The 19,665-nt window shown below is 43.8% G+C and overlaps 1 protein-coding gene across 2 annotated transcripts in view; it reads right to left on the bottom strand.

Annotated features, from left to right (window-relative positions):
- DENND5B (DENN domain containing 5B) overlaps window positions 1-19,665 on the bottom strand; it is a 110,286-nt gene that overhangs the window by 35,504 nt on the left and 55,117 nt on the right. For both annotated transcript variants that reach the window (XM_066998487.1, XM_066998494.1), the window contains 4 exons: window positions 18,526-19,192; window positions 6,782-6,969; window positions 3,133-3,669; window positions 1,517-1,748 (listed from right to left, as the gene is read on the bottom strand). In XM_066998487.1, coding sequence (XP_066854588.1) covers window positions 1,517-1,748; window positions 3,133-3,669; window positions 6,782-6,969; window positions 18,526-19,192 — 1,624 coding nt within the window. The remainder of the gene's footprint in view (window positions 1-1,516; window positions 1,749-3,132; window positions 3,670-6,781; window positions 6,970-18,525; window positions 19,193-19,665) is intronic.

Genomic DNA, 19,665 nt, shown 5'->3' with positions numbered 1-19,665 from the left:
CTTTGCTTTGCCCCAGAGACATTTCCTTGGGCAGATGCAGCAGGGTGATCCCCGAGTTTTGCAGATGTTTGGCGCCTGTGTGATCCTCCTGCTGAGGGTGGATGTGCTACTACTGGCTGACAGGCTGTCAAAAAGCACGGGTAGCCAGCAAGGCCTTGAGGGCAACAAGCAGACATCTGGACGTGGCAGAGGCTACGACAAGAGTGGAGAGGGCTCCCTAAAAACCCCGGTGCCACTGAGACCGGTGGAGTTTGGTCATGATGTGGCACGAGGGTTTCACCTCCGCTCTCTAGCAGAACACAAATGAAACCTGTCACCCTCTCACCACTGAGTCAGACGTGCTGCAAGCCAAAGGGGAGAGGGGGCGGTGGGGCAAGAGCAGCATTTAATTAACAACTTCAGTATGCAACTCCAGTATTTTTTTCCCCCTAAAAAAAAAAAAAAATCCCTTTGGAGGTTTTATTTTGGAGATAATGGCTGGGTAGTGTGGGGACAGATGGTTTGAAGGGTTCTGAAAATAGTGGGTTAAACAAACAAGTGCTGGAGTGGTGCTGGGCCCATGTGTGTGAGTGGCAAATATGAAATAAAGTTGGCATTACTATCAGTTTGCTGCTTTTCAAGACACAGAAAATGAGGTTCCGGTGCCACAATATCTACCAAAACTAGACGTTGAATAGACAGGCGACCTGTAAATTAGAATTGTTTTTAAACAGAAATAGTTAACCAGATATAGGAATTCTTTCTATTTGTCACACTTGTAACAAGCAAAATGCTCTCAAGCAATTAGAAAACTAAAAACAACAACAAAAAAAACCACAAGAAATGTGCTTGCCTCAGTTCATTAATTTGTGTCCCAACGAATTGAAGAGTGTAATTTCCCTATATTACTTGGAAATTAAATAAGTACTTGCACAGTAAGAAACTCAAATGTAATTTGAAAATACGTCCCGTGACTATAGTGAAAAAAACATCCTGATCCGGAGCACACAGCGTGTTGTTTGCTAACACTGCACATCTCCTGCTGGAGCTACCAAATGTGCCACATAGGATTACGTCCCCACTGTCCCCCACAGCTCTGGCCAAATGGTGTGAGCCCAAACCCCTTCCTTTTTACAGGAAGGGGGAGATGAGGTGAGTGGCCCAGGCACTGGGGCTCAGCTCCTCGGTGTGGCTGATGCTGGTCCCACCAGCGCAGCGAGGGGAGGTTCTGCTGGTGGTGGGACAGGAGCTGCCTGGAAGGGGATGCAGTGAGTTTCCGCATGCATCCCAGGTTTTAGCTTGTTTTTTTTTTTTTTTTTTAAAATGGGTGAGCTCAGATGTAAAGTAGAGGCTCCTGATATTTACAGCTCGTAAAAGACCACTGAAGTTTTTGCCTAAGGAACCACGGACACTGCAGAGTGCTGCGCAGGTAGCTCAGGCTTCCTCACTGGTTGCAGCACTCCCATGACTGAGGACCTGTATCTCCTTGTGGCTGACATTGTACTTCTGAATATTTTATTAGCCCATCCGAACGTACCTGCTTCCTTCAGAGTGCTGCATTTCTGATAGTTGGATGTCCGCAGTGCAGGGGCCCTTACATTATACAGCCTTATTTTCTCAATTCGGGAGTCAAAAACTCTCAGGAAAGGGTCCTTCTCTTCCCACTGGGAGATTATCTTGTTGTCTATGAAGGTTGCAAACATCTGTGTTTCGATGAAGTGCGACAGGAATGGGAGGTAAGGCTCAGGTTGGTCCGAGAGGAAGGAAGCCTGAAATACAGAGCAGGGCGTTAGTGCCACGCTCCCGCTGTCCTCTGACATGACGAGCCGTCCTACAGCAGAGAACTGATGCAGCAGCCACCAGGAAGGCTTGGACAAGGCTTTGCCACCACAAAAACACCCCTCAGAGAGGACGGGATCCAGCTACAGCGGGGTTTGGCTCATGGGTCACCTCTCTGGTCACAACTGTGAGAAATAAGGAGCTTGGGAGGCTTTGTGACAGCTTGCGTAAGGGGAACATGGAGCTGCTGAAGCACAACCTGCACTGCCATGTGTTTCAAAGCAGTCTAGGGGCTACTGCCTGCAGGCACAAGCTGTGTGTAACCTGTGCGTGCCCTTGTGGGACCTCTGGTCCACACACCCCTGCTTGGGACCAGGTCTCTTACTGAGGTGTCATATTTATTTAGGGGTGCACAACACTCTTCAGCTGATATTCCTCAGTGAAGTTAAGCAGGGCAATTGCTCTTGAAATTCCAATTAAATTGAGCATGTGCTTAAATCTCTAACTGAGCTTTGAAAACCCTCACCTTAAAAGCCCATTTTATTGTGTAAGTACTAGCAGAGACTGCATAAACAAACCCTGACTTCTGAAAGCCGCTACTGTTCAACACCTAAGTACAAACAAAAACAATAAAAGGCATGGTAGTGATTTTTTTTGTTTTTGTGTGTGTGATAAAAAACTGACTGAAATCAATATTTAGCCTGTTCTTTACTATTTATCCCTCTGACATTCTCCTCAGAGTAGGACTTTTATCTATAAAAGCTGATGGTTAAGAGCGTTATCTACTTTGAAAAGTCATTCAGAAATAATAATTGTGCAAGCTTCCAAACATTTCTCATTCCTCTTGCTAACCTACACTCTACTTATTTCCCCATTTCTAATCTCAGCTTCCTATTCACTCTTGTGTACACACTACAATGGAGCCATAACAGTACTCTTCTGACATAATGACGTGATAACCTTCTACGGAACAAGACTACATGTTAACAAAAAGCATTACTGTGAGATTAGGAAACAAAAAACATGAAAAAGTGGATTCGCTTTTTGTCTTGTGTGTGCACCTCTCCTCTCAGCAAAGAAAAGAAAAAAAGTCACTTTCCGTTGCTGCCCTTCCAGAAAACCCACAGGAAAGCCCCCAGTCAGGCAGGCAGCAGTCTGTTTACAGGGCTGGTACATGCCAGGACAGCTCTGAGTGGCTCAGCAGATCCACACGATTTACTTTGCCAGATGACCTGGCCCTGTGTAATCAAAATGGCAGATTTTGAAGAAAGGGAGGATTAAAGAGTACCTAGGCTACATATACATGACACAGATATTCACCCCCACCTCCTAGAGCACTTTTAGGTGGAAAAATAAATACAGAGCTATCTTTACTTTGTCGAAGTTCTGCATTTGTTCCCTGTTTGTCAGCCACGATTCCAGATCGGGGGCAGCCTGAATGACGAACGCCTCGTAGTCTGCAAACATTTGCGTGAAGCGGTTGGCAAACACCTCCCGGAGCTGCACGTTCAGTTTGTAGTCCCTCAGCTCCACCTCTTCACACTGCAATTTCACATCCTTCTCTTTTTCCACCAGGGGAGCCGTGATGGTCATCTTCTCCATCGTCACGCCCGTTCTCTTGGCGAGAGCTTGCAGGCGAGCAATGGTTTCATTGCCTTTCAGCAGCTCGTACATATTGAGGGCATTGCCGGGGATGTTCCCGTTCTTTTTGTCATTCACCAAGTCACTAAGGACCAGGTTCTTGAGTTTGGTGGCGCTGTCGCTGCAGTGCAGATTGCCCTCCGGTGGGATCCCAAACTGCAGGAGGACCTCGGAGATCTCCTGGATAAACTCCAGCTTGTTGGGGAACTGGGGGAATTCCTCTGGCAGTTCAATGAAATGGTTGTCAATGTCCACAAAGCACAAGTTTGCCTGGAAGATGAAGAAAAGTTTCAAAATGGACACTCAGCATTGAGGGGGCTACTGTGCTAAGTAGCCCTATTTTCCCAGAATATTTCCAGACAAAAGGATAAGAGCACACATTTGCAAGAGACTTACTTAAGTATGGCTTCAGTAATGCTGAGGGCCAATTTAATACATTAGTGAAGCCTCCCCAGTTCGTTCTTCTGGGACTTGCAGATCCTAAATTTTCTGTTGCAAAGCCTTGATATCCCCTCCCAGCATAGCCGGGGAGGCAGCAGCAAGTGAGATGTGCAGCACCCCTTCTCAGCCCCTGTAAACACTAGCTGCGTAAATCACCACATCCCCAGGCTGCGTTTTATTTTACCAGGGGCATCTGTAGTTGTGCAACCAACGAACAAAGATTTCACTCAGAAAGATGACGCAGGGGCAAAGCTCAAAAGAGGGTCCCATGAAAATCCGTTGTGATCATGCCTGAGCATACCTTGTCCACAGGAGACCAAGCCCTGTTTCCCCACTTTCCCCGTTCCCCTGCTTCTGTCTTTTCATCTTGGAAGCTGCTTTGCCTGAGATACAGATTGCTCTCAGACAGCTTTTCTGTGCAAGGAGATGGATCTCAGCCCAGAAGATTAAAGCTAAGCGGAGACATGAATCTAGCAGAGCAGATACTAGCAGTCAATGGGGTGAGGGAAGCACCCTACATAAAAATTAATTACATTGCAAGTGCACCCTCAGGAATAATAGTAGAGTGAAAAACAGTAACTGGTGTTCTGAACTGTGGCTTACATCTGAAATTCAGTGAGTGTACCATGCTGAATAAAATCTTAAAAGAGGCCAGATTCTCAAGGTGCTGAGCTCTAAAGGGTTTCACCCTGGCATTAAGCTGAATACACCACAGGGCAGCAGGAGCAGGTCTGTGTTAGTCTGACTCGGCCACTGCCACAGCTCCTCCAGCTTCTCTAAGGCATGTTGACTGCTCTTTGCTTCTCACAAAATGCTGCAGACTAAGGGTATTAGTAGCCATTTGGTAGAAGTACCCCTTCAGCTTACTTTTTCATTGTAACTTGGACTGCATTTCTTCATACAAAACAACTTGCTTTAGCTAACTGTGTAGCTATTAAAGAGTTATGGATGCGTTGGTATGGTTTCTTAGCTCAGGGACTGCCTTCTTATCTATCAATATTTCATTTCAAAGGCTTTTTAATTTCAGCTCTGCATATCATTTGCAAAATTTGAAAAATGAGATTTGGATTCAGAACACCCTTAGGGAATTGGTCTCACTTCTCTCTTCAAAAACATCCGATGATTAAAGTTAATGCAGAGGGATTAGTAACCTTAAGACAGCATGATGGCCAGTTGTTAGAATTTTTATCTCTAATGTACAAATGGTTTATATTTAGACCAAAAGCTTGACAAGGCAGCCCCTGGCCTGAACAATAAAGGAATGCTAAAGCGAACAGTGCTTCCTCCATGCTTGCATGTTGAAGGACATTATTTTATTTTTTTGTTTGTCTAGAGGAATTTGAGATTCAAGATCTTCCCAGTTCAATGCCCCCTCTTTCCCTCTCCTACAGTTATGGGACTTGTGGTGCCTCTAAATGCTGGGCTGTTATTTTTTACCCAATTGTTAAACATTTTAACAGGGTGTTTTTTCACTCCCACAATTACTGTTCCCTCATTGGAAATATTCAATTTGATATTCCAGTGACGCTGCAAACCCATCACATTAAAATTTTAATTTAATGAAAATGACAGCTTAATCTGCTAACTAAAAGCATATGACTAATAACTTAAAAAAAAACACCACAGTAATTATGTAACATTAATATGGTTTTACTGAAAAGCATTATTAGATAACAGCTTCATTTCCACACCAGTGCAAATTTCATGTGATTGGGCAATTGTATCCAAGAGGTAAGATTTGATTTGCAATGCTACCTGCTACCTAAGCTCAGAACCAGTCACCTCCACCTAGGCACCTGAAATAAATCTATATTAAAAACCACATTATCCTTGCCCTGTGTTTATCCCTCCACTTCCACATATAATCTCTCCTTCTTGCACGTTCTCCTCCACTGCTGCTCCCACTGCCCGCTCAGTAAGAGCGCCTGTTTGCAAGCCTCTGCCCCCTGGAGAGGTCCCTGCATGGACAGCAGGTGCTGTGGTGCCACAGCTGTTCTTATGAAAACACCCATTTTAAGGAGAAACCCAAGTTAAAATACCCAACTTGCTCAAGAGATGGGCCCTAAAGCAGTCACATTAAGGAAGCAGAGCAGACTAGCAATATCCCGAAGATTTGGCAGTGTGGAAAGTGATCAGTGGCCAGATGAAAACAAGAAGAAGTTTCAAACGCTGTGGTCAAATTCCACATAGGAAAAATCTCTATTTCACTCTCTACCACTGGTGACCTCAACAATGAGAGTCAGTGGATGACCTCTCCTTCCTTATTTTCTCTGGGGAAAGAGTGATAGACAGGGAAAAGTCCTCATGTCCCATTGCACATGGGACAGGCAATCTTCAGTGCAAAAGACCACCACTGGAGTGAATTTCTAAGTGGTTCACAGGCCATATATTAATGCAGCTCTGGCTGATTTGAGGCCAGGGTGCTGGTCTAGTGGTAGACCTCGACCTAGACAGGATGCAGGTCTTTACTTGTGGGTGTGATGAGGCTGGCAGGATGAGGCACGCTTCTCATCGGGCAACAGGGCGACAAGGACAATTTTAAACCATCTAGCTACTGTACCTGAGATCCAGTTTCATAAAGACCATCCCCAAATTAAATGCTCCTTAGCCCTCTGCAACAGGACCGTGACACTGACAAAGAGTAACAAAACATGCTGAAGCCTGTGATGTAGGAAAAGCAGAGAAACTTTAAGTACCACAGCATGTAGTAGAAGAACTTAGAAGTGAGTGCAACTAGCTACACTTGCTAAATTCAGAAGTACAGGGAGGACTGCAGAGACTTCTCCTGCTACTTCTCCCCTGCTGGAAAACAGAGTATCTGTGGAAACAGTTTTCATGGTGCCAGAGACACCTCCTAGCACAGCATGTCATTTTCCAGCAGGGATTCACACCAATGCCAGTAATGTGCTTTAGAGGAACAGCACCAAGGGCAGACGCTTACCTCCTGAGGCAGCTCCAGCTTGGAGCGGTCGGTTCCCTCCTTGGACTGCAGCCCCATCAGGTAGGGAACAGGAGCATCCAGAAAATGCAGGAGGGAGGCGGGAAGGATGGGGACATACACGTGCTGCCACTGAAATGGGAACAGCAGCGTTGTGATCCCCTCTGCCACCGTCATTAGGCGCTGGTAATCTACATGGGGAGAGAACAGGAGAGACATTGAATTACCTTCCTGTGTTTCACTTCTAGAATCTGGTTCACCAGGACAGCAGTGACAACACAAATCAGAAACAGTGTTACATGGTAAGATGCTTTTTTGAAAATAAGACAGTATTTAAATGCCAAAAGCATTACTTAATTCATCAAAACTCATTACCCCCATGAAGAAATTGCTGAGCATAAATATTCATATCTTATCTAGATCTATTCCATCATTAAATTCATTTATTAAAAAGATACCAAAAATTATCTCTAAAGTACAGGATAATAATATTCTGATTCTATGAAAAGCATACATTTTTTTACAAGGCAAAAAGAGAATAAAGGAAGTGAACTTCAAAGAAACATTGTGGTGAGGTTTTCTCACTTGCTTCCTGTCTGTTTATGTTAAAGTCACTACTACTTCTAAGGCTGAGTGTATTTTCCAAGAGACTCACCTTGCTTACACACTAGCAGAAGTTCATAGTGCCCAAGTATAAAAAAAGGACTGTTTTAAAATAAAATCCAAAGAGAAGCCTAATGGAGATTCAGTTCTTAAAATAGTCTGTATAGTTAGCATTTTTATATTTCATTGTTTTCCTAGATTTCTATTTAATTCACTAGTTTATTGCTTCATAATATTGTGGTTCAAGTAAACATATTGTGCATTACCTTTTAAACTGAAATTTAATTTGATCCAGCTGAGCCACAAAAATATTTCATATTTCAGATTTTGGGTAAGAGCAAATTATTTTTCAAATAAACAGCTTGTAAGCTGTTAAAGACTGCGAAACCAGGTGATTTCTTCTGTATTATAGCTGCTGCTGCATTTATGGCAGCTCCCCCTAAATTTTTAAGAGCAAAAAAGTACTTAACGCCTAGCTCCTTAGGAGCGTTAACTTATTGTGAAGAAGCAGCGTATCTCATTTAACGTCAGTGGCTGAAGACAAGAACACGTTTTAAGGTGACTTCTGGATTGTACGAGGTGCCTTGCACAGCCTAGAGGGGAGTTATTTGGCCCCCCAAGAAGGGGCCATTCTGGGGCTCTGTGACTTCGGCTGCTCTTCGCTATTCACAGAGAACCGTTCCCCTCGGCCCCAGCGCACAGGCACGTCACCAGCCGTTGGCAGACGTGACCGAAGGGACGTCTCCACTAGGGCTGCCTACAGCAGCAGGTCTCAGTGACAGCCATCATGTTCTCACCAGCTTTGGCTTCAGCAAGTAAAAGATTTCCACTCTCACCAAGGCCAGGCGCAGACCCTGGGTAAGACTCAGGTTGTTTCCCACCTCTCCTAGTCCCTGTGCCCCACTCTGTGAAGTGACAGAGATATGTAGGAACACTCTGGCTTTGCCTCAGGCAAGAAGCCTGTTTTCCTGTAGGCCTACTACTGCTTTTTGTGCGGATGGGATCCCAGCCTGGCTCCTCCTGCTCCTGAACAAGCCAGCCTGACATCCTGGCAGACATCAGTGACAGCCAAAGTGCTGTCATCTGACACTGCTCAGCTTTTAGGAGGTCACTGGGAAGATGCACTTGAATAAATATGTAAATTAAAACAACAAATTGCATAACCCTTTCTCATTCTTGCTAGCACCTCTCTGTGGAAAACCTGCCTCAATCTACAGGAGGTCAGCTGGCAGGGCAAAAACATTTTTCATCTTGTCCTGCTAATACCTAGTCACTCAATCTTCAAACTGATTTTCCTACATACAAGTCAGTCTCAAGGTTACACCTCAAAACCACTCCTAACTACACATCAGCCATTTATGAATCTCTCCCTTCGAAATGGTATGCAATTATACATGTCTATTGGCTGCCTTGTTAAGGAACGTTTATACAAAATCAACTTACAGAATCTACTGGTGAAGCTTGGGCATCAAAGGAATGAAGATATTATGTAAACACTTCAAATTCCACAAGCTTTAAAAGTTAAAAAAAACAAAAAACAAAAACAAATACAGAAAATAGCATATCTTAGTATGCACAAGATAACTTCAAAGGCTGTTCTGATCTACATGGCCATGTGAAAGGACAGATCTTCACGGCAGGGTTGCAAGCATTTTTTTTTTTGAATAAGGGCATTCAACTCTGGAAATGCATGTTCACTCTTTTTTTTTTTTTGAATAGTACTGACAATATTTAACATGTTCACTAGCGCAAGTTTTGTAACTGATTTACTATGAGGAAAGTTGTTTTCAAAAAAAAAAAAGATGACAAAATTATTAGGCTAATTGTTACCATTTAGCAATGCTTGTTAGTGATCAGTGAAGACAAAAACAATTACATACCCAGCAATTTTCACTGAAGAGAAGGAAATTCCCAGAAAAATAATGATTTAAGAAAGGAAAAAAAAAAAAAAGGAAATGGTTCTGTTGATATTTGTTTAATGAAGTAAGACCTTTGTGCCTATTTTCAAGCCTGAACAAGATTAGGCACCTACTCTTAAGCTTCCCTGTAAAGCACAAGGTCTCTTTTGACAGAAATGCTTGCACCTGTCAGCATTTGAGAGAAGCCTGTGTGTTTACCGAGGGCAACCTGGAAACAAGGGATTCACCCATTTCCCCAAACCAGAGACAGAAAAAGGAGGGCAGAACAGAAGAAAAGGAAGGAGGGAAAGTATGAAAGTGGGAGGAAAAATAAGGGTATGTATAAATGGTATATGTTTGTGTCAAGGGAATACTTTCCTGATCCTATCCTACTGCCATGATCAGACTTCGATAGCAATCTCCAACTGCAAGCCAAGTTTTGCTTGTGATTGATGAATGAGAGCCCAGGTAGGAAAGCTATTCTCTGATCCTGCTCCAGTCTTTGGAGCTACAACAGGGGATTAGATAGCATTCGCCAGCATAGGGAAGTGTGTTTGGAGAAGCTCGTTTGTTGAGCAGAGTGTGCACACAACAGCCCTGTTCCCCATCCATCTATTTGACATCGGGAAACATCCACAAAAGATACAAAAAGTAAAAACACTGTCTGGGTGTTACCCACTAAAGGTCACAAACTCAGCGACGAAAGGCTCAAATCAAGGCAACTTCCTTGAGATGTGAGAAAAAAAATCCTTCCTCTTCCTCTCCTACTTCCATTGCTATTTCTCTCTTCCTTGCAGCTTTCATTTCTCCCTGCTCCCAGAGTGACAACAGCGTATACCATGGGACTGATTTTGCTTGGTGGCTATACCTGCTTCCCTCGCCCTGCCTTCTTGGGATACTTTCTCCAGCACAGGGAACACCGGCAAGCACAATGCCTACAGCAAGTTCTTCATGTTCAGAGTTAAATCTCTAATTTATAAACAGGATGTCTTCCAACAGAAACTGCTCAAGGAGGATAATCCCAGGGCAAAGCGGCCCCTGTGGCATCTATTGCAAGCGCTGCCTCTGAACAGCCGCTCAGCTGGATTTGGCACGGGTCTGTCTCTCACACTTAACCTTCCTCCCTAAGTGAAGAAGAGGGCAACAGAGCTGAGTTCAAAGAGCCTGGATTCAACCCCTTCCTCTGGCAGCATCTGCCAGGGGCCCTCGGCCAAGTCTCTGCATCTCACTTCCCTGTGCAGGAAAAGTAACTGCGTTGCAGGCCCGCTCCACCACGGGCCGGCAGCTCTGCTGTGCGAGTGCCACGCTACAGCCACGCTTTATGAAGTTGTGGAAATACTCACCGGGATGACAGGACACAGTTTGGTGCTTAAAGTGCAGACCTTGAAAGATTCCTGTGCCATTACGGATCACTGTTTTGTGCTAGGGATGGAAATGGTTTCAGCTTTTGAACATCAAATCACACTAAATGTTTTCTGACAAAGGGCAAAATTTGGCAAATATTTTGGTCTTGTTGCTAATTCTTTGTAACATAATTAACAGGACAGCAACCAAGCAGAATGATATTACAACAGATACTGTGCACACAGAAATATCCATCCCAAAGAGCTTACAGTACAAACACAAGCAGCAACTGAGAAAACAAAACAAAAGTAATCCTGCTCCTTTTGTTTTACAGATTGCGTATAGAAATGCTGAGATGCTAACCAATTCACAAAGCTCAACATAACAATTGCTTTTCCCACTGTACAAAGAAATCTGGTATCTCAAAATCCTTCCCATGCTGCAGCAAAGAAAAACAAATATTCTTTGAGAAGGGAAAGAGACATCAATGCTACCCTAGTTCAGAACAGCAGAGACCTCCCTTGTTCAGGTGCTTCCTCCAAAACAGGTTCAAATCTTTAGTCATAAACAGAAGAGATTTCCACCTGGGGCCTTCTCCGCAAATGCCCAACCACAGGATTTTTGATTATAAAGCGTGTGCAAGAGCACTCGCACTCATGCAAACCAGAACCTGTATTCTTGCTGTCATTAGTACACCGTTATTTTAGATTCATTTCATCTGCCTGCCTGATGAAAAAACAATTTGGTAGCTTTCCACCTATCTGTTGCAGTCACCGTCCAGAGGTGACATAGAAAGCCTACAGCATAGCTGGAGCCTCAGCCTGGATTTTTTAAATCCAATGCAATGCCTTAAAAAAAAGGAAACCAAAACAAACAAACAAAAACAAACAAACAAAAAACCCACAAACAAGCAAAAAACAAACCACCATGCTTCCTCCTCCTTTTCATTTTACATCTTTTTTTTTTGTATATAATTCGCAAGCACTTGGAAATATTTGAAAGGATGGGTTACCTGGACACTACTTCCTTTTCTCTACAGGTTTTTGAACATACAAGTATAACTGTGACTCTGCAAATCCGTGTGATCATGCGTATCCTGGAAGATGATAGTCCAAACACCCATGAAGAGTGCCTTACCGAAAGGAAAAAAACAAAGCTGATGCGAGGTGTCCCTGCCCATGGCAGGGGGTGGGACTCGATGGTTTTTCAGGTCCCTTCCAACCCAAACCATTCGGTGACTCTATGATTAATAGCTTTTCCATACACTACCTCTTCAGTCAAAGTATTATAAGTAATTGCAATTCAACGGTTACTTTTTGTAATGAAATGTGGATTAGCTGGCTGAGGTACACTGGAGAAACCGGGAAATAGAAATGAATATTTTGCTTTGAGCTCCGAGCATAAGGCAGGACCAATGCACAACATCCCCGCCACCAATCGTGAGACCTGCCTGGTGGCTTGCTGCCCTCAGATCTGTGAGGCTTACATATAGCACACTGCAGATGCAGGAAATCTGAAATTCACATCTGAGATAAAAATTGTTTATGAAAGCAAAGTTTTTCAAACCAGAGCTCAATAGATCCTTGGGAGCAACGCTACAAGCCTCACAGACTTCAAAGCTTCCATCTCAGACCTGACTTGTGCACTGGCAGCAGGAATGAGCGACAAGTCAGGCTGGGTGACTTTCAGGAGATGTCACATTGGCTTCAGGAGGTATTTATTCACCAAAGGAAGCACCGTGCAGCAGTGCTGCCTTCAGGGAACTTCGGCAGGCCGCAGACGCGGGGCTGTAACCAGCAGAGTCCCAGGGAAGGGACCTGGGGCCTATCGGTGCCTCTCATCCCAGGCAGGCGGGGGTGACACGGTACACGAGTTACAAGATAAAAGCAGAGCAGCAATTTATGCAAATTTGAAAACACATATTTTCTTAAACAAGATGATGCAGGCAAGTCTGCATCTAATTGCCTAAACTAAGAATTAGCCTCTCAGACTGCGGGTCAGCTCTGCCCTGAGGGGGAACAACCTGAGGCCAACATTTGCCGAGGCCAACTCTTCCCATTTTTCCCTCGCTTGCAAGAACTTAATGGGAAAACAATCACCTCCACTTCAACAAACTTCCCTTTATACCGCTTATCTGTGTCAGAACCAGCCATCAGTGGTTTAGCATAAATTTGTTTATGCTTAAGAGCCACGTTAAAAGAATTAATTCAAAAAAACTTGAATCAGCTTCGGTTACTGGCACAGTCAAGCCTCCAAAAGTGGGACAAAATATAATGGGAAATATTAAGATCAAATTTAATAAGTGGCCAAGTGATGGAGTGTGTGTGTGTGCAATGATAAAGGCAGCCACCAATCTTCCTCTGCACTTTGTTATTAACACGAACAAGAGTGGGGCTGCAGTACAGACCTGTACTAGCTGGCTCACCTTGTTTCCAGCTGCTTTAAAAATCTTGACTTTTCAGGCAGCATTGACTTCACTAAAAAAAATGAGTTGAAATTGAAAAATGCTTTTGACTTTTCACTGAGGGTAAAAACCAAGAGGGTATTTAGTTCTTTGGATTCAATTACTCATCTCCTTTCTGGGGCAGCAAGCACTGCAGTTTCCCATGACTGTGGTGCTGTTGAGGCCCTAAATATGGACCATAACCTATCCTTTTTTCCCCACGTAAATTGTTTAGCATTAGATCTGTAATGGGTTTCACTATGTTTTGATGAATACCAGTGTGGAGTGCAACTACTTAAATTAGGAACAGTGGAGAACAAAGATTTTCTGCACAATTATTTGGTGTAACAATGCTTTAACAAGCAAACACATCATGCATGTATTCATTTCAAAAAGTCTCTCCCAAAACAGACTTCATTAGAATGATCTTTCAGACACAATCTTTTTCTAGGGCACGACTATATAGAAGCATATATATAAGCCATTTGTATTATAATTCCTAAGATTAAAAAAAGTAATGCAAAGAATGCTTCAATCTTTGAGGAGCAATTACTCAAACCCTTTGAAAAACAACTTGGGAAATGCTCAAAATTATTATGACTAGAACAGGCTAAGCTGTAAGAAGTTTATCTTTGTCTCATCCATGTTCCCTCTCGTGTTTAAATCCCTAGAAAGGCAGGCATAAAGAACAGATTGCCGAGGTTTTCGCAGAGCCTGCGATTTAATTCATCTCTCTCCAGCAGACATCTCATGCCAGTAGCATTTTGTTACCGATCCTTGGGAAACTGGAGCAGCTATCACCGAGTGTTATTAACTTGGACACTGCTGGAAGCCTGGACGTTCACAATACCATTACATCGCCACAGTCGCATGGGAAAGCTGTGCTCTGAATGAAATAAAGGGTACTTGCAAGAGTATTAATTTCTAAGATTGAATAAACTACAATAAAACTACAACAGCAATTCTGTTCCATAAATGTCTGTAAGCCCCAAGCTTATACAATATTAACTGTGTGCTACACCATGTGCCTTGTTTAGTGATAAGTATGACTCTTTGTATCAGCTTTTCCCATTTTATTGAGGGTCTTGAGGTCTCTTGAAAGTCATAGGAATACATCATAATCCAAGCTTTAAGTTTTAGAGGATGAGGTTTATAGGACTGCAATACAAAGACTGCACCCTGAAGAACTGTGGGGAAGAATATCTAATCCCTCCCCTTGGTTTTTAAAGGCCTGGTGTTAAAATCTGCGACTATTTAATCTTAAAACTATTTTCCATATCCAAGTAGCTGTAGCCTGAAGCCAAAGGCGTTCTGCTCCCAGTGCATTCAGGTACAGCTCCCTGCATCACCTGTGCAGCCTAAATCCAGCACTTCCAGACATTTGTTACATCTACCTACCAAAAATGACTTTGATTAAGCCCCTGGAACTCCACGCTGTCTCCAGGAGAAGTAAGGACCCGTTTTTTCAGTCCTGCCATTGAGGCGACAGGCACAGGCCTCTGCTAATTACCAGCTGTCCTCTCTTTGTTCGAGTTTTGCCCTAACACTGCCACAGCCCAGCCTGCTGTTCGCAAGCTGCACAGACATTTCACTTCTTCAGACTGAAACACTTGGGCCGTAGTGGCTTTAGCTCTAGAAGGACACAATCATCCACGCCAGCAGTTCCCAAACTGAGGTTTGTAAAGCCTCAGCAAGAGCTCTGCAGCACCCGACTGCTTCAAAGTTTAAACCACAAGCCCGAGACAAATTGAGGATTAAGGTAGTTGCCTGGAGTCCATAAAGTCTGGGAACCAAGGAGCTTAAGAGAATGAGCCCATCATTCCCTAATGGTAATCTCTCCACCCCTCTGCTCGACTGCCACAGCTGCAAAGAGAAGTTATAGCTCGCTGCAATCCCTTCTTTTGCCCAAGGGATGGGATCCAGGTCATATACCCATAAAATACCACAACCAGAGCAACTAGGTACCAAAAGCTGACTGCAGCAGCCATGGTACAAATAGCTACCAATTGGTCCTGTCCCCACTGCAGAGCTGAGTTGCACGCTGTCATATTGTGCAGGGAATGTGTCCAGGGCAAGCTGGGGAAAGTCATCCAACACCCTCACCTCCTCATTTAGTTGGATGCCTTTGTTCAGGCTGCTGGAAGCAGTATTCCTCAGCTACATGGTTAAAAATAAACTTTTTCATCATTAACTCCTAATTCACTAGGGAAAAAACAAACAAAAAAAAACCAACAAAACAACAAAAAACACTCCAGAGAAGCCAGTACCCTTTCCAAGTTACCTTCCTGCTGGCCCTTTGCTGCTGTTACCACCAGCTCTGTCAGCAGACAGGGGCACCTCTGCTTCACCACCACCCTCTCCACAGGCTGCCCGTTGCCCATGCCTGCTTATAAAGCCTGGAGTTAAAGCCACCAGAGCTTGGAGCTTTGGCCATTTGCTCCCAGTATCTGCAGTTCTCATAGCTCTCTCTTTCCTGGCCTTGAATTGTAATCAGCCTTTAGAAGGCAGATGTTTAGTGAGGAGTTTAAGGGTCTCAGCAAACAGCCAGCCGGCTTATTCTACAGTCAGGGCTGCATAACAATTTACATTCGCACTCAACTTTCTAAAAAACAGTCTTTATTCTTTAAAAAAAGAACACATTTCTTGGCAAGCTTGAATGAAAAGCTTCCTTCCAACAGGGCTAAGGGAACTACAAAAAAGTCATTTTACTTTTTCCACATATGTTGTTAGCAGCTCCCTCACTGAAATAGCTTGCTGAGCTGAAGCAGGCTTTGGGCCACTGCTCTGATGTCTTGAGTGTTGTACTGCAGCACTTCAGTGAACTCTGACTTTGGGTTAATAATGCTGTCTTGCTTGAAATCGCACCCTGTGGACACACGACCATCTTCTACCAATCTTTTGTTCAATTTGGGAAGGCTGCAGCAAGGCCCAGACCACTGGCAACACAGCCCAGCAAGTCCATCCTTTTTAAAGCAGAAAGGGAAAGGAGGCCAAATTTGCAATTTTATCTCACTCATTATTTTGGAACGAGAGATGCAGAAGCCAAAAACTTCTTCTCATCTTTTGCCTTGAAAGAACTTGGGGTTGAGAAAGCGTTTCTCCCTGATGCGCCTGAAAGCTTAGAGAATAGATTTCAGTAATATCTAGGCTAGTTATATCACAAAAAGGAAGCACTGTTTTGCTTTCTCTTTCAAGAATGACATTTAAACGAAGTTGCAGCGCATGAGCCAAGCACTCAGCTATCAGGCTATGCCAAAACTGCAGCTTTGCACTTGACCTCCACTCCGCATTCCTCACCTCTGGGAACCAGCATTACAACGCTATTTACATAATCACAGTGTTTCCCTAATACAACTCCCTGTCTGCTTTTCCCCGTGCTCCATCAAGATGTGTCTGTATTGGATAGGGAGGTAAAGGTCGTGTCAAGGATAGCTCTCGGCTTGCCAGTAGAGGGAGAGGATAAACGATCCAGATTTTGGAGGGTGGAGAGGATTAATGCTCGCTATCTCATTTACCCTTTATAAAATAAAACAACAACAACAAAACAATCCCCAGTGAAAACAAAAACAAGTAAATCCTTACATTATACCAAATGATTGGAAGACAACAACACTTATTTATCTAACATCAGGTGGCACTTTGAAAATAGAGTCAAAAATATTTAGTGGATATTCTGTATCTGTCTCAAGGACTATTACAAACGTACTGCATACTCAGCTGCTATCCACCTGCACAGAATATTACTTAAACACAATCTGATAAACCACATTTTTTTTTTGGCTCATACTACTAGCTTACAATAAAAACTTCCAGCTTTCAGTGAGTCCACGACCAAGGACCTGGGTGGGAATGATGAGCAGGGATGGGGAGGCATTTCAGAAGTGCAGCTGTTTAATATCGAACCCCGTTGTCAGGTAGCAGAGGCAGCACAAATCAAACAGAGGAAGAAAGGGGTAAGCATCCACGCACAGAAGCAGAAGGGAGGGGAGAAGCAGCCTAATCAAAACTAACAGCAGGATTTCTGCTCGCACTTCAAACTGAGAGCAGCTAAAGCCCTTCATTTCTGGTTCTTGAAAGCAAACCCCTGGAGTCTGTGTGGAGAAGTGCTCCACAAAGAACTGACAACCCTTTGAATTCAGCCACTTGCAGCAGAACTATCCTCCTTCCACCTCCCCCAACATTTTTCCATTCTCAGTCCTTTATTCACTGGTATTACTATTACACGCTTACTGACCTTTTCATTTATATGACAAACCCGAGTGTTCACTTTTGGAGCCTGAGGTTCATTATCCATACTTATTTTAGGCAACTACCCATCCTACATTCTTTTCAATTTCAAGCTCTCTGGTTCTTGAGATGTTGCTTGAATCATATCTCTTGAGAAGTCTACGTATTCAGCATCTTTTCTCCTTTTTGTTTGAAATTATGCATACCTCTTGGCTTCATATTGCTCATCTTAGTCGGACCAAACACTCCTCCTCTCCCCAGCCAAACTTTTTTCCCTGTAGCACGTTTTACTACTTTAGCATCACAGAAGCGACTTGGGAACCCAAATAATTTGGGCAGGCATCCAGTAAAACTTAGAAGAACCTCTAAAAAGCCTGGACAACCCCTTGAAAGTCATCAGGAAACTGGAAGTTGCTTTGTTACGCACTCTGGTGCATTGCAACAGTCACAACACATATCTTTTAGCTCTTGGGCCAGACTCAAAACCACCATACAGGAAACAGTAATAAGGGGGTAAAACCTCAGAGCATGCCCAGCACTAACTAAAGCTTCCCAAAACTTGTAGTAGAGTATCACAGAAAGAAAAGCCAGATTTTCCAAAGCTTGCTGGCATATTTCAGTGTGGACAGGCTTTCTGCAAGCAACTTCTGCCAGCACAGCTATCCTTTGCCAACTGTAGTCTTAAGTGTCTTGAAAAGAAGCACCAGCACCCTTGTCAGAAAGTATTTCCAGCAGAACTGTGAAGGGATGCCTCTATCTCCACTCAGTTCCAACCCAGCATTAAACCTTGAGCCTCTAAGTGCTAAAAAACTATCAGTGCTTAAACTAGAACATACCCCATCACACGGGGGAAAAAGAAAAGCTCACTAAATTTCCATATGCTGCTAAAAGTTCAAAATGAAGTGTTTTCTGCAAGATGTATTGCTTTCTGATGGTATTTTTGCAGAAGATAGGATTAGTTTCATGCTGTCTTGCAGAGTGATCAAGGGCTATGTAAGGATGATAATTAAATGAATTCTGTTGCTAGCTGTCACAAGTGATAAATACGATGCATAATTAAACAAGCGGCACCTAGACGAAACAATTATTTAGTGCTTTCATTAGTGCTTTCATTTCTCTCACATTTTTTTTCATTATGTACTTGTGTTTAACAAATCTGCTGAAAACGAGCAGCTTCATATTAACTCTTGTGGTGGGGGCAGACCCACGTGTGTCACCGGACGAGTGCCCACCTTGCGAGTACAGGAGGATCTGCATCTCCAGCAGCACACAGGTGAAAACCTGGACCAGGTTCTCCAGACCCAGCAGCTCGAAGACCTCCCGCAGCGGGTAGTCGGAGAGCGGCAGCTCGTTGGGCCCAGGTCGCTGGCAAATGATGGGCTCGTAAACCCCATAAAACTTCAGCGACCTGCCCGGAGGCGGCAGGGGCACCTCGTACAGGATGTTGTGGATGTAGCTCTCCAGGGGCAGCGGCGGCGGCTGCTGGGAGGTAACTGCCTTGTAGAGCTGGACCAGGAACTTCTTGCAGGCTTGCATGAAGGGCAGAGGGGTGATGAGACATATGCATTTAGAGACGTACAGAGTGTCCCTGCTGATGTCGTAGGAGTTGTACCGCTGGAGCTTGGCGAGGGAAGTGGCGTCACCCTCGTCGATGCTGCTGGCCAGGGAGTCCATGCTGCAGGAGGACGAGGCGCAGACGCTGCTGTATTGCTCCGCGTTGTGCATCTGGTACAGCGTCTGCATGGCTGTGCAGATCTGCTTGCTTGTGACCTCCTCGTAGAACGTGAGCACAAACCCGTATGTACGAGAGCCATCTTCTCTGGTGATTATGAACGAATGCAGCTGCGGATCTCTGTTATCGGCCTGCGTTCTGAAAGACAGCCCTTTGGGCATACACAGCTGAGGAAAAGAGAAAAGAAACAGATAAAGTTATCTAAGCTACAATTTTATTTTGTTACTTTTGCTTTATGGGTACGTTCTTGTTTTCCATTGCATCAAAACAAGCTGTTTGTCATTAAACATAATCCTTCTGAAAAAAACATCTATGAAAAAAAAATTGATTTATCATTCAGCAAAATATTTTGCAGTGATTGTAATACTGGTGGGTGTTTCTTTGAGACATAGCCTTGGTGATAACTTGAGGCATTTTTCCAGGCATTCCTCAGGAATTCTATCAGCCATCTAATACAAAATAACATGTATCCAGCAAAACACGTTTGTGCATCAGCATGAAACTCCTCATGTTCTGACCAAACCAGTGTGATTACAAACAAAGAATAAAAGCTTCCTTTGTATCTTCCATCTGAAGGAAAGAAAAAAAAAAGGCGATAGGGAGACCCTTCAAAGTGCTCCTACTGTTCCAAAATGTGACA

The sequence above is a fragment of the Anser cygnoides genome, chromosome 1, assembly GCF_040182565.1.
Source record: "Anser cygnoides isolate HZ-2024a breed goose chromosome 1, Taihu_goose_T2T_genome, whole genome shotgun sequence".
NCBI classification, from domain to species: domain Eukaryota; kingdom Metazoa; phylum Chordata; class Aves; order Anseriformes; family Anatidae; genus Anser; species Anser cygnoides.
The sequence above is the reverse complement of the archived record's forward strand: the minus strand, read 5'-3'. Positions and strand labels throughout refer to the sequence as shown.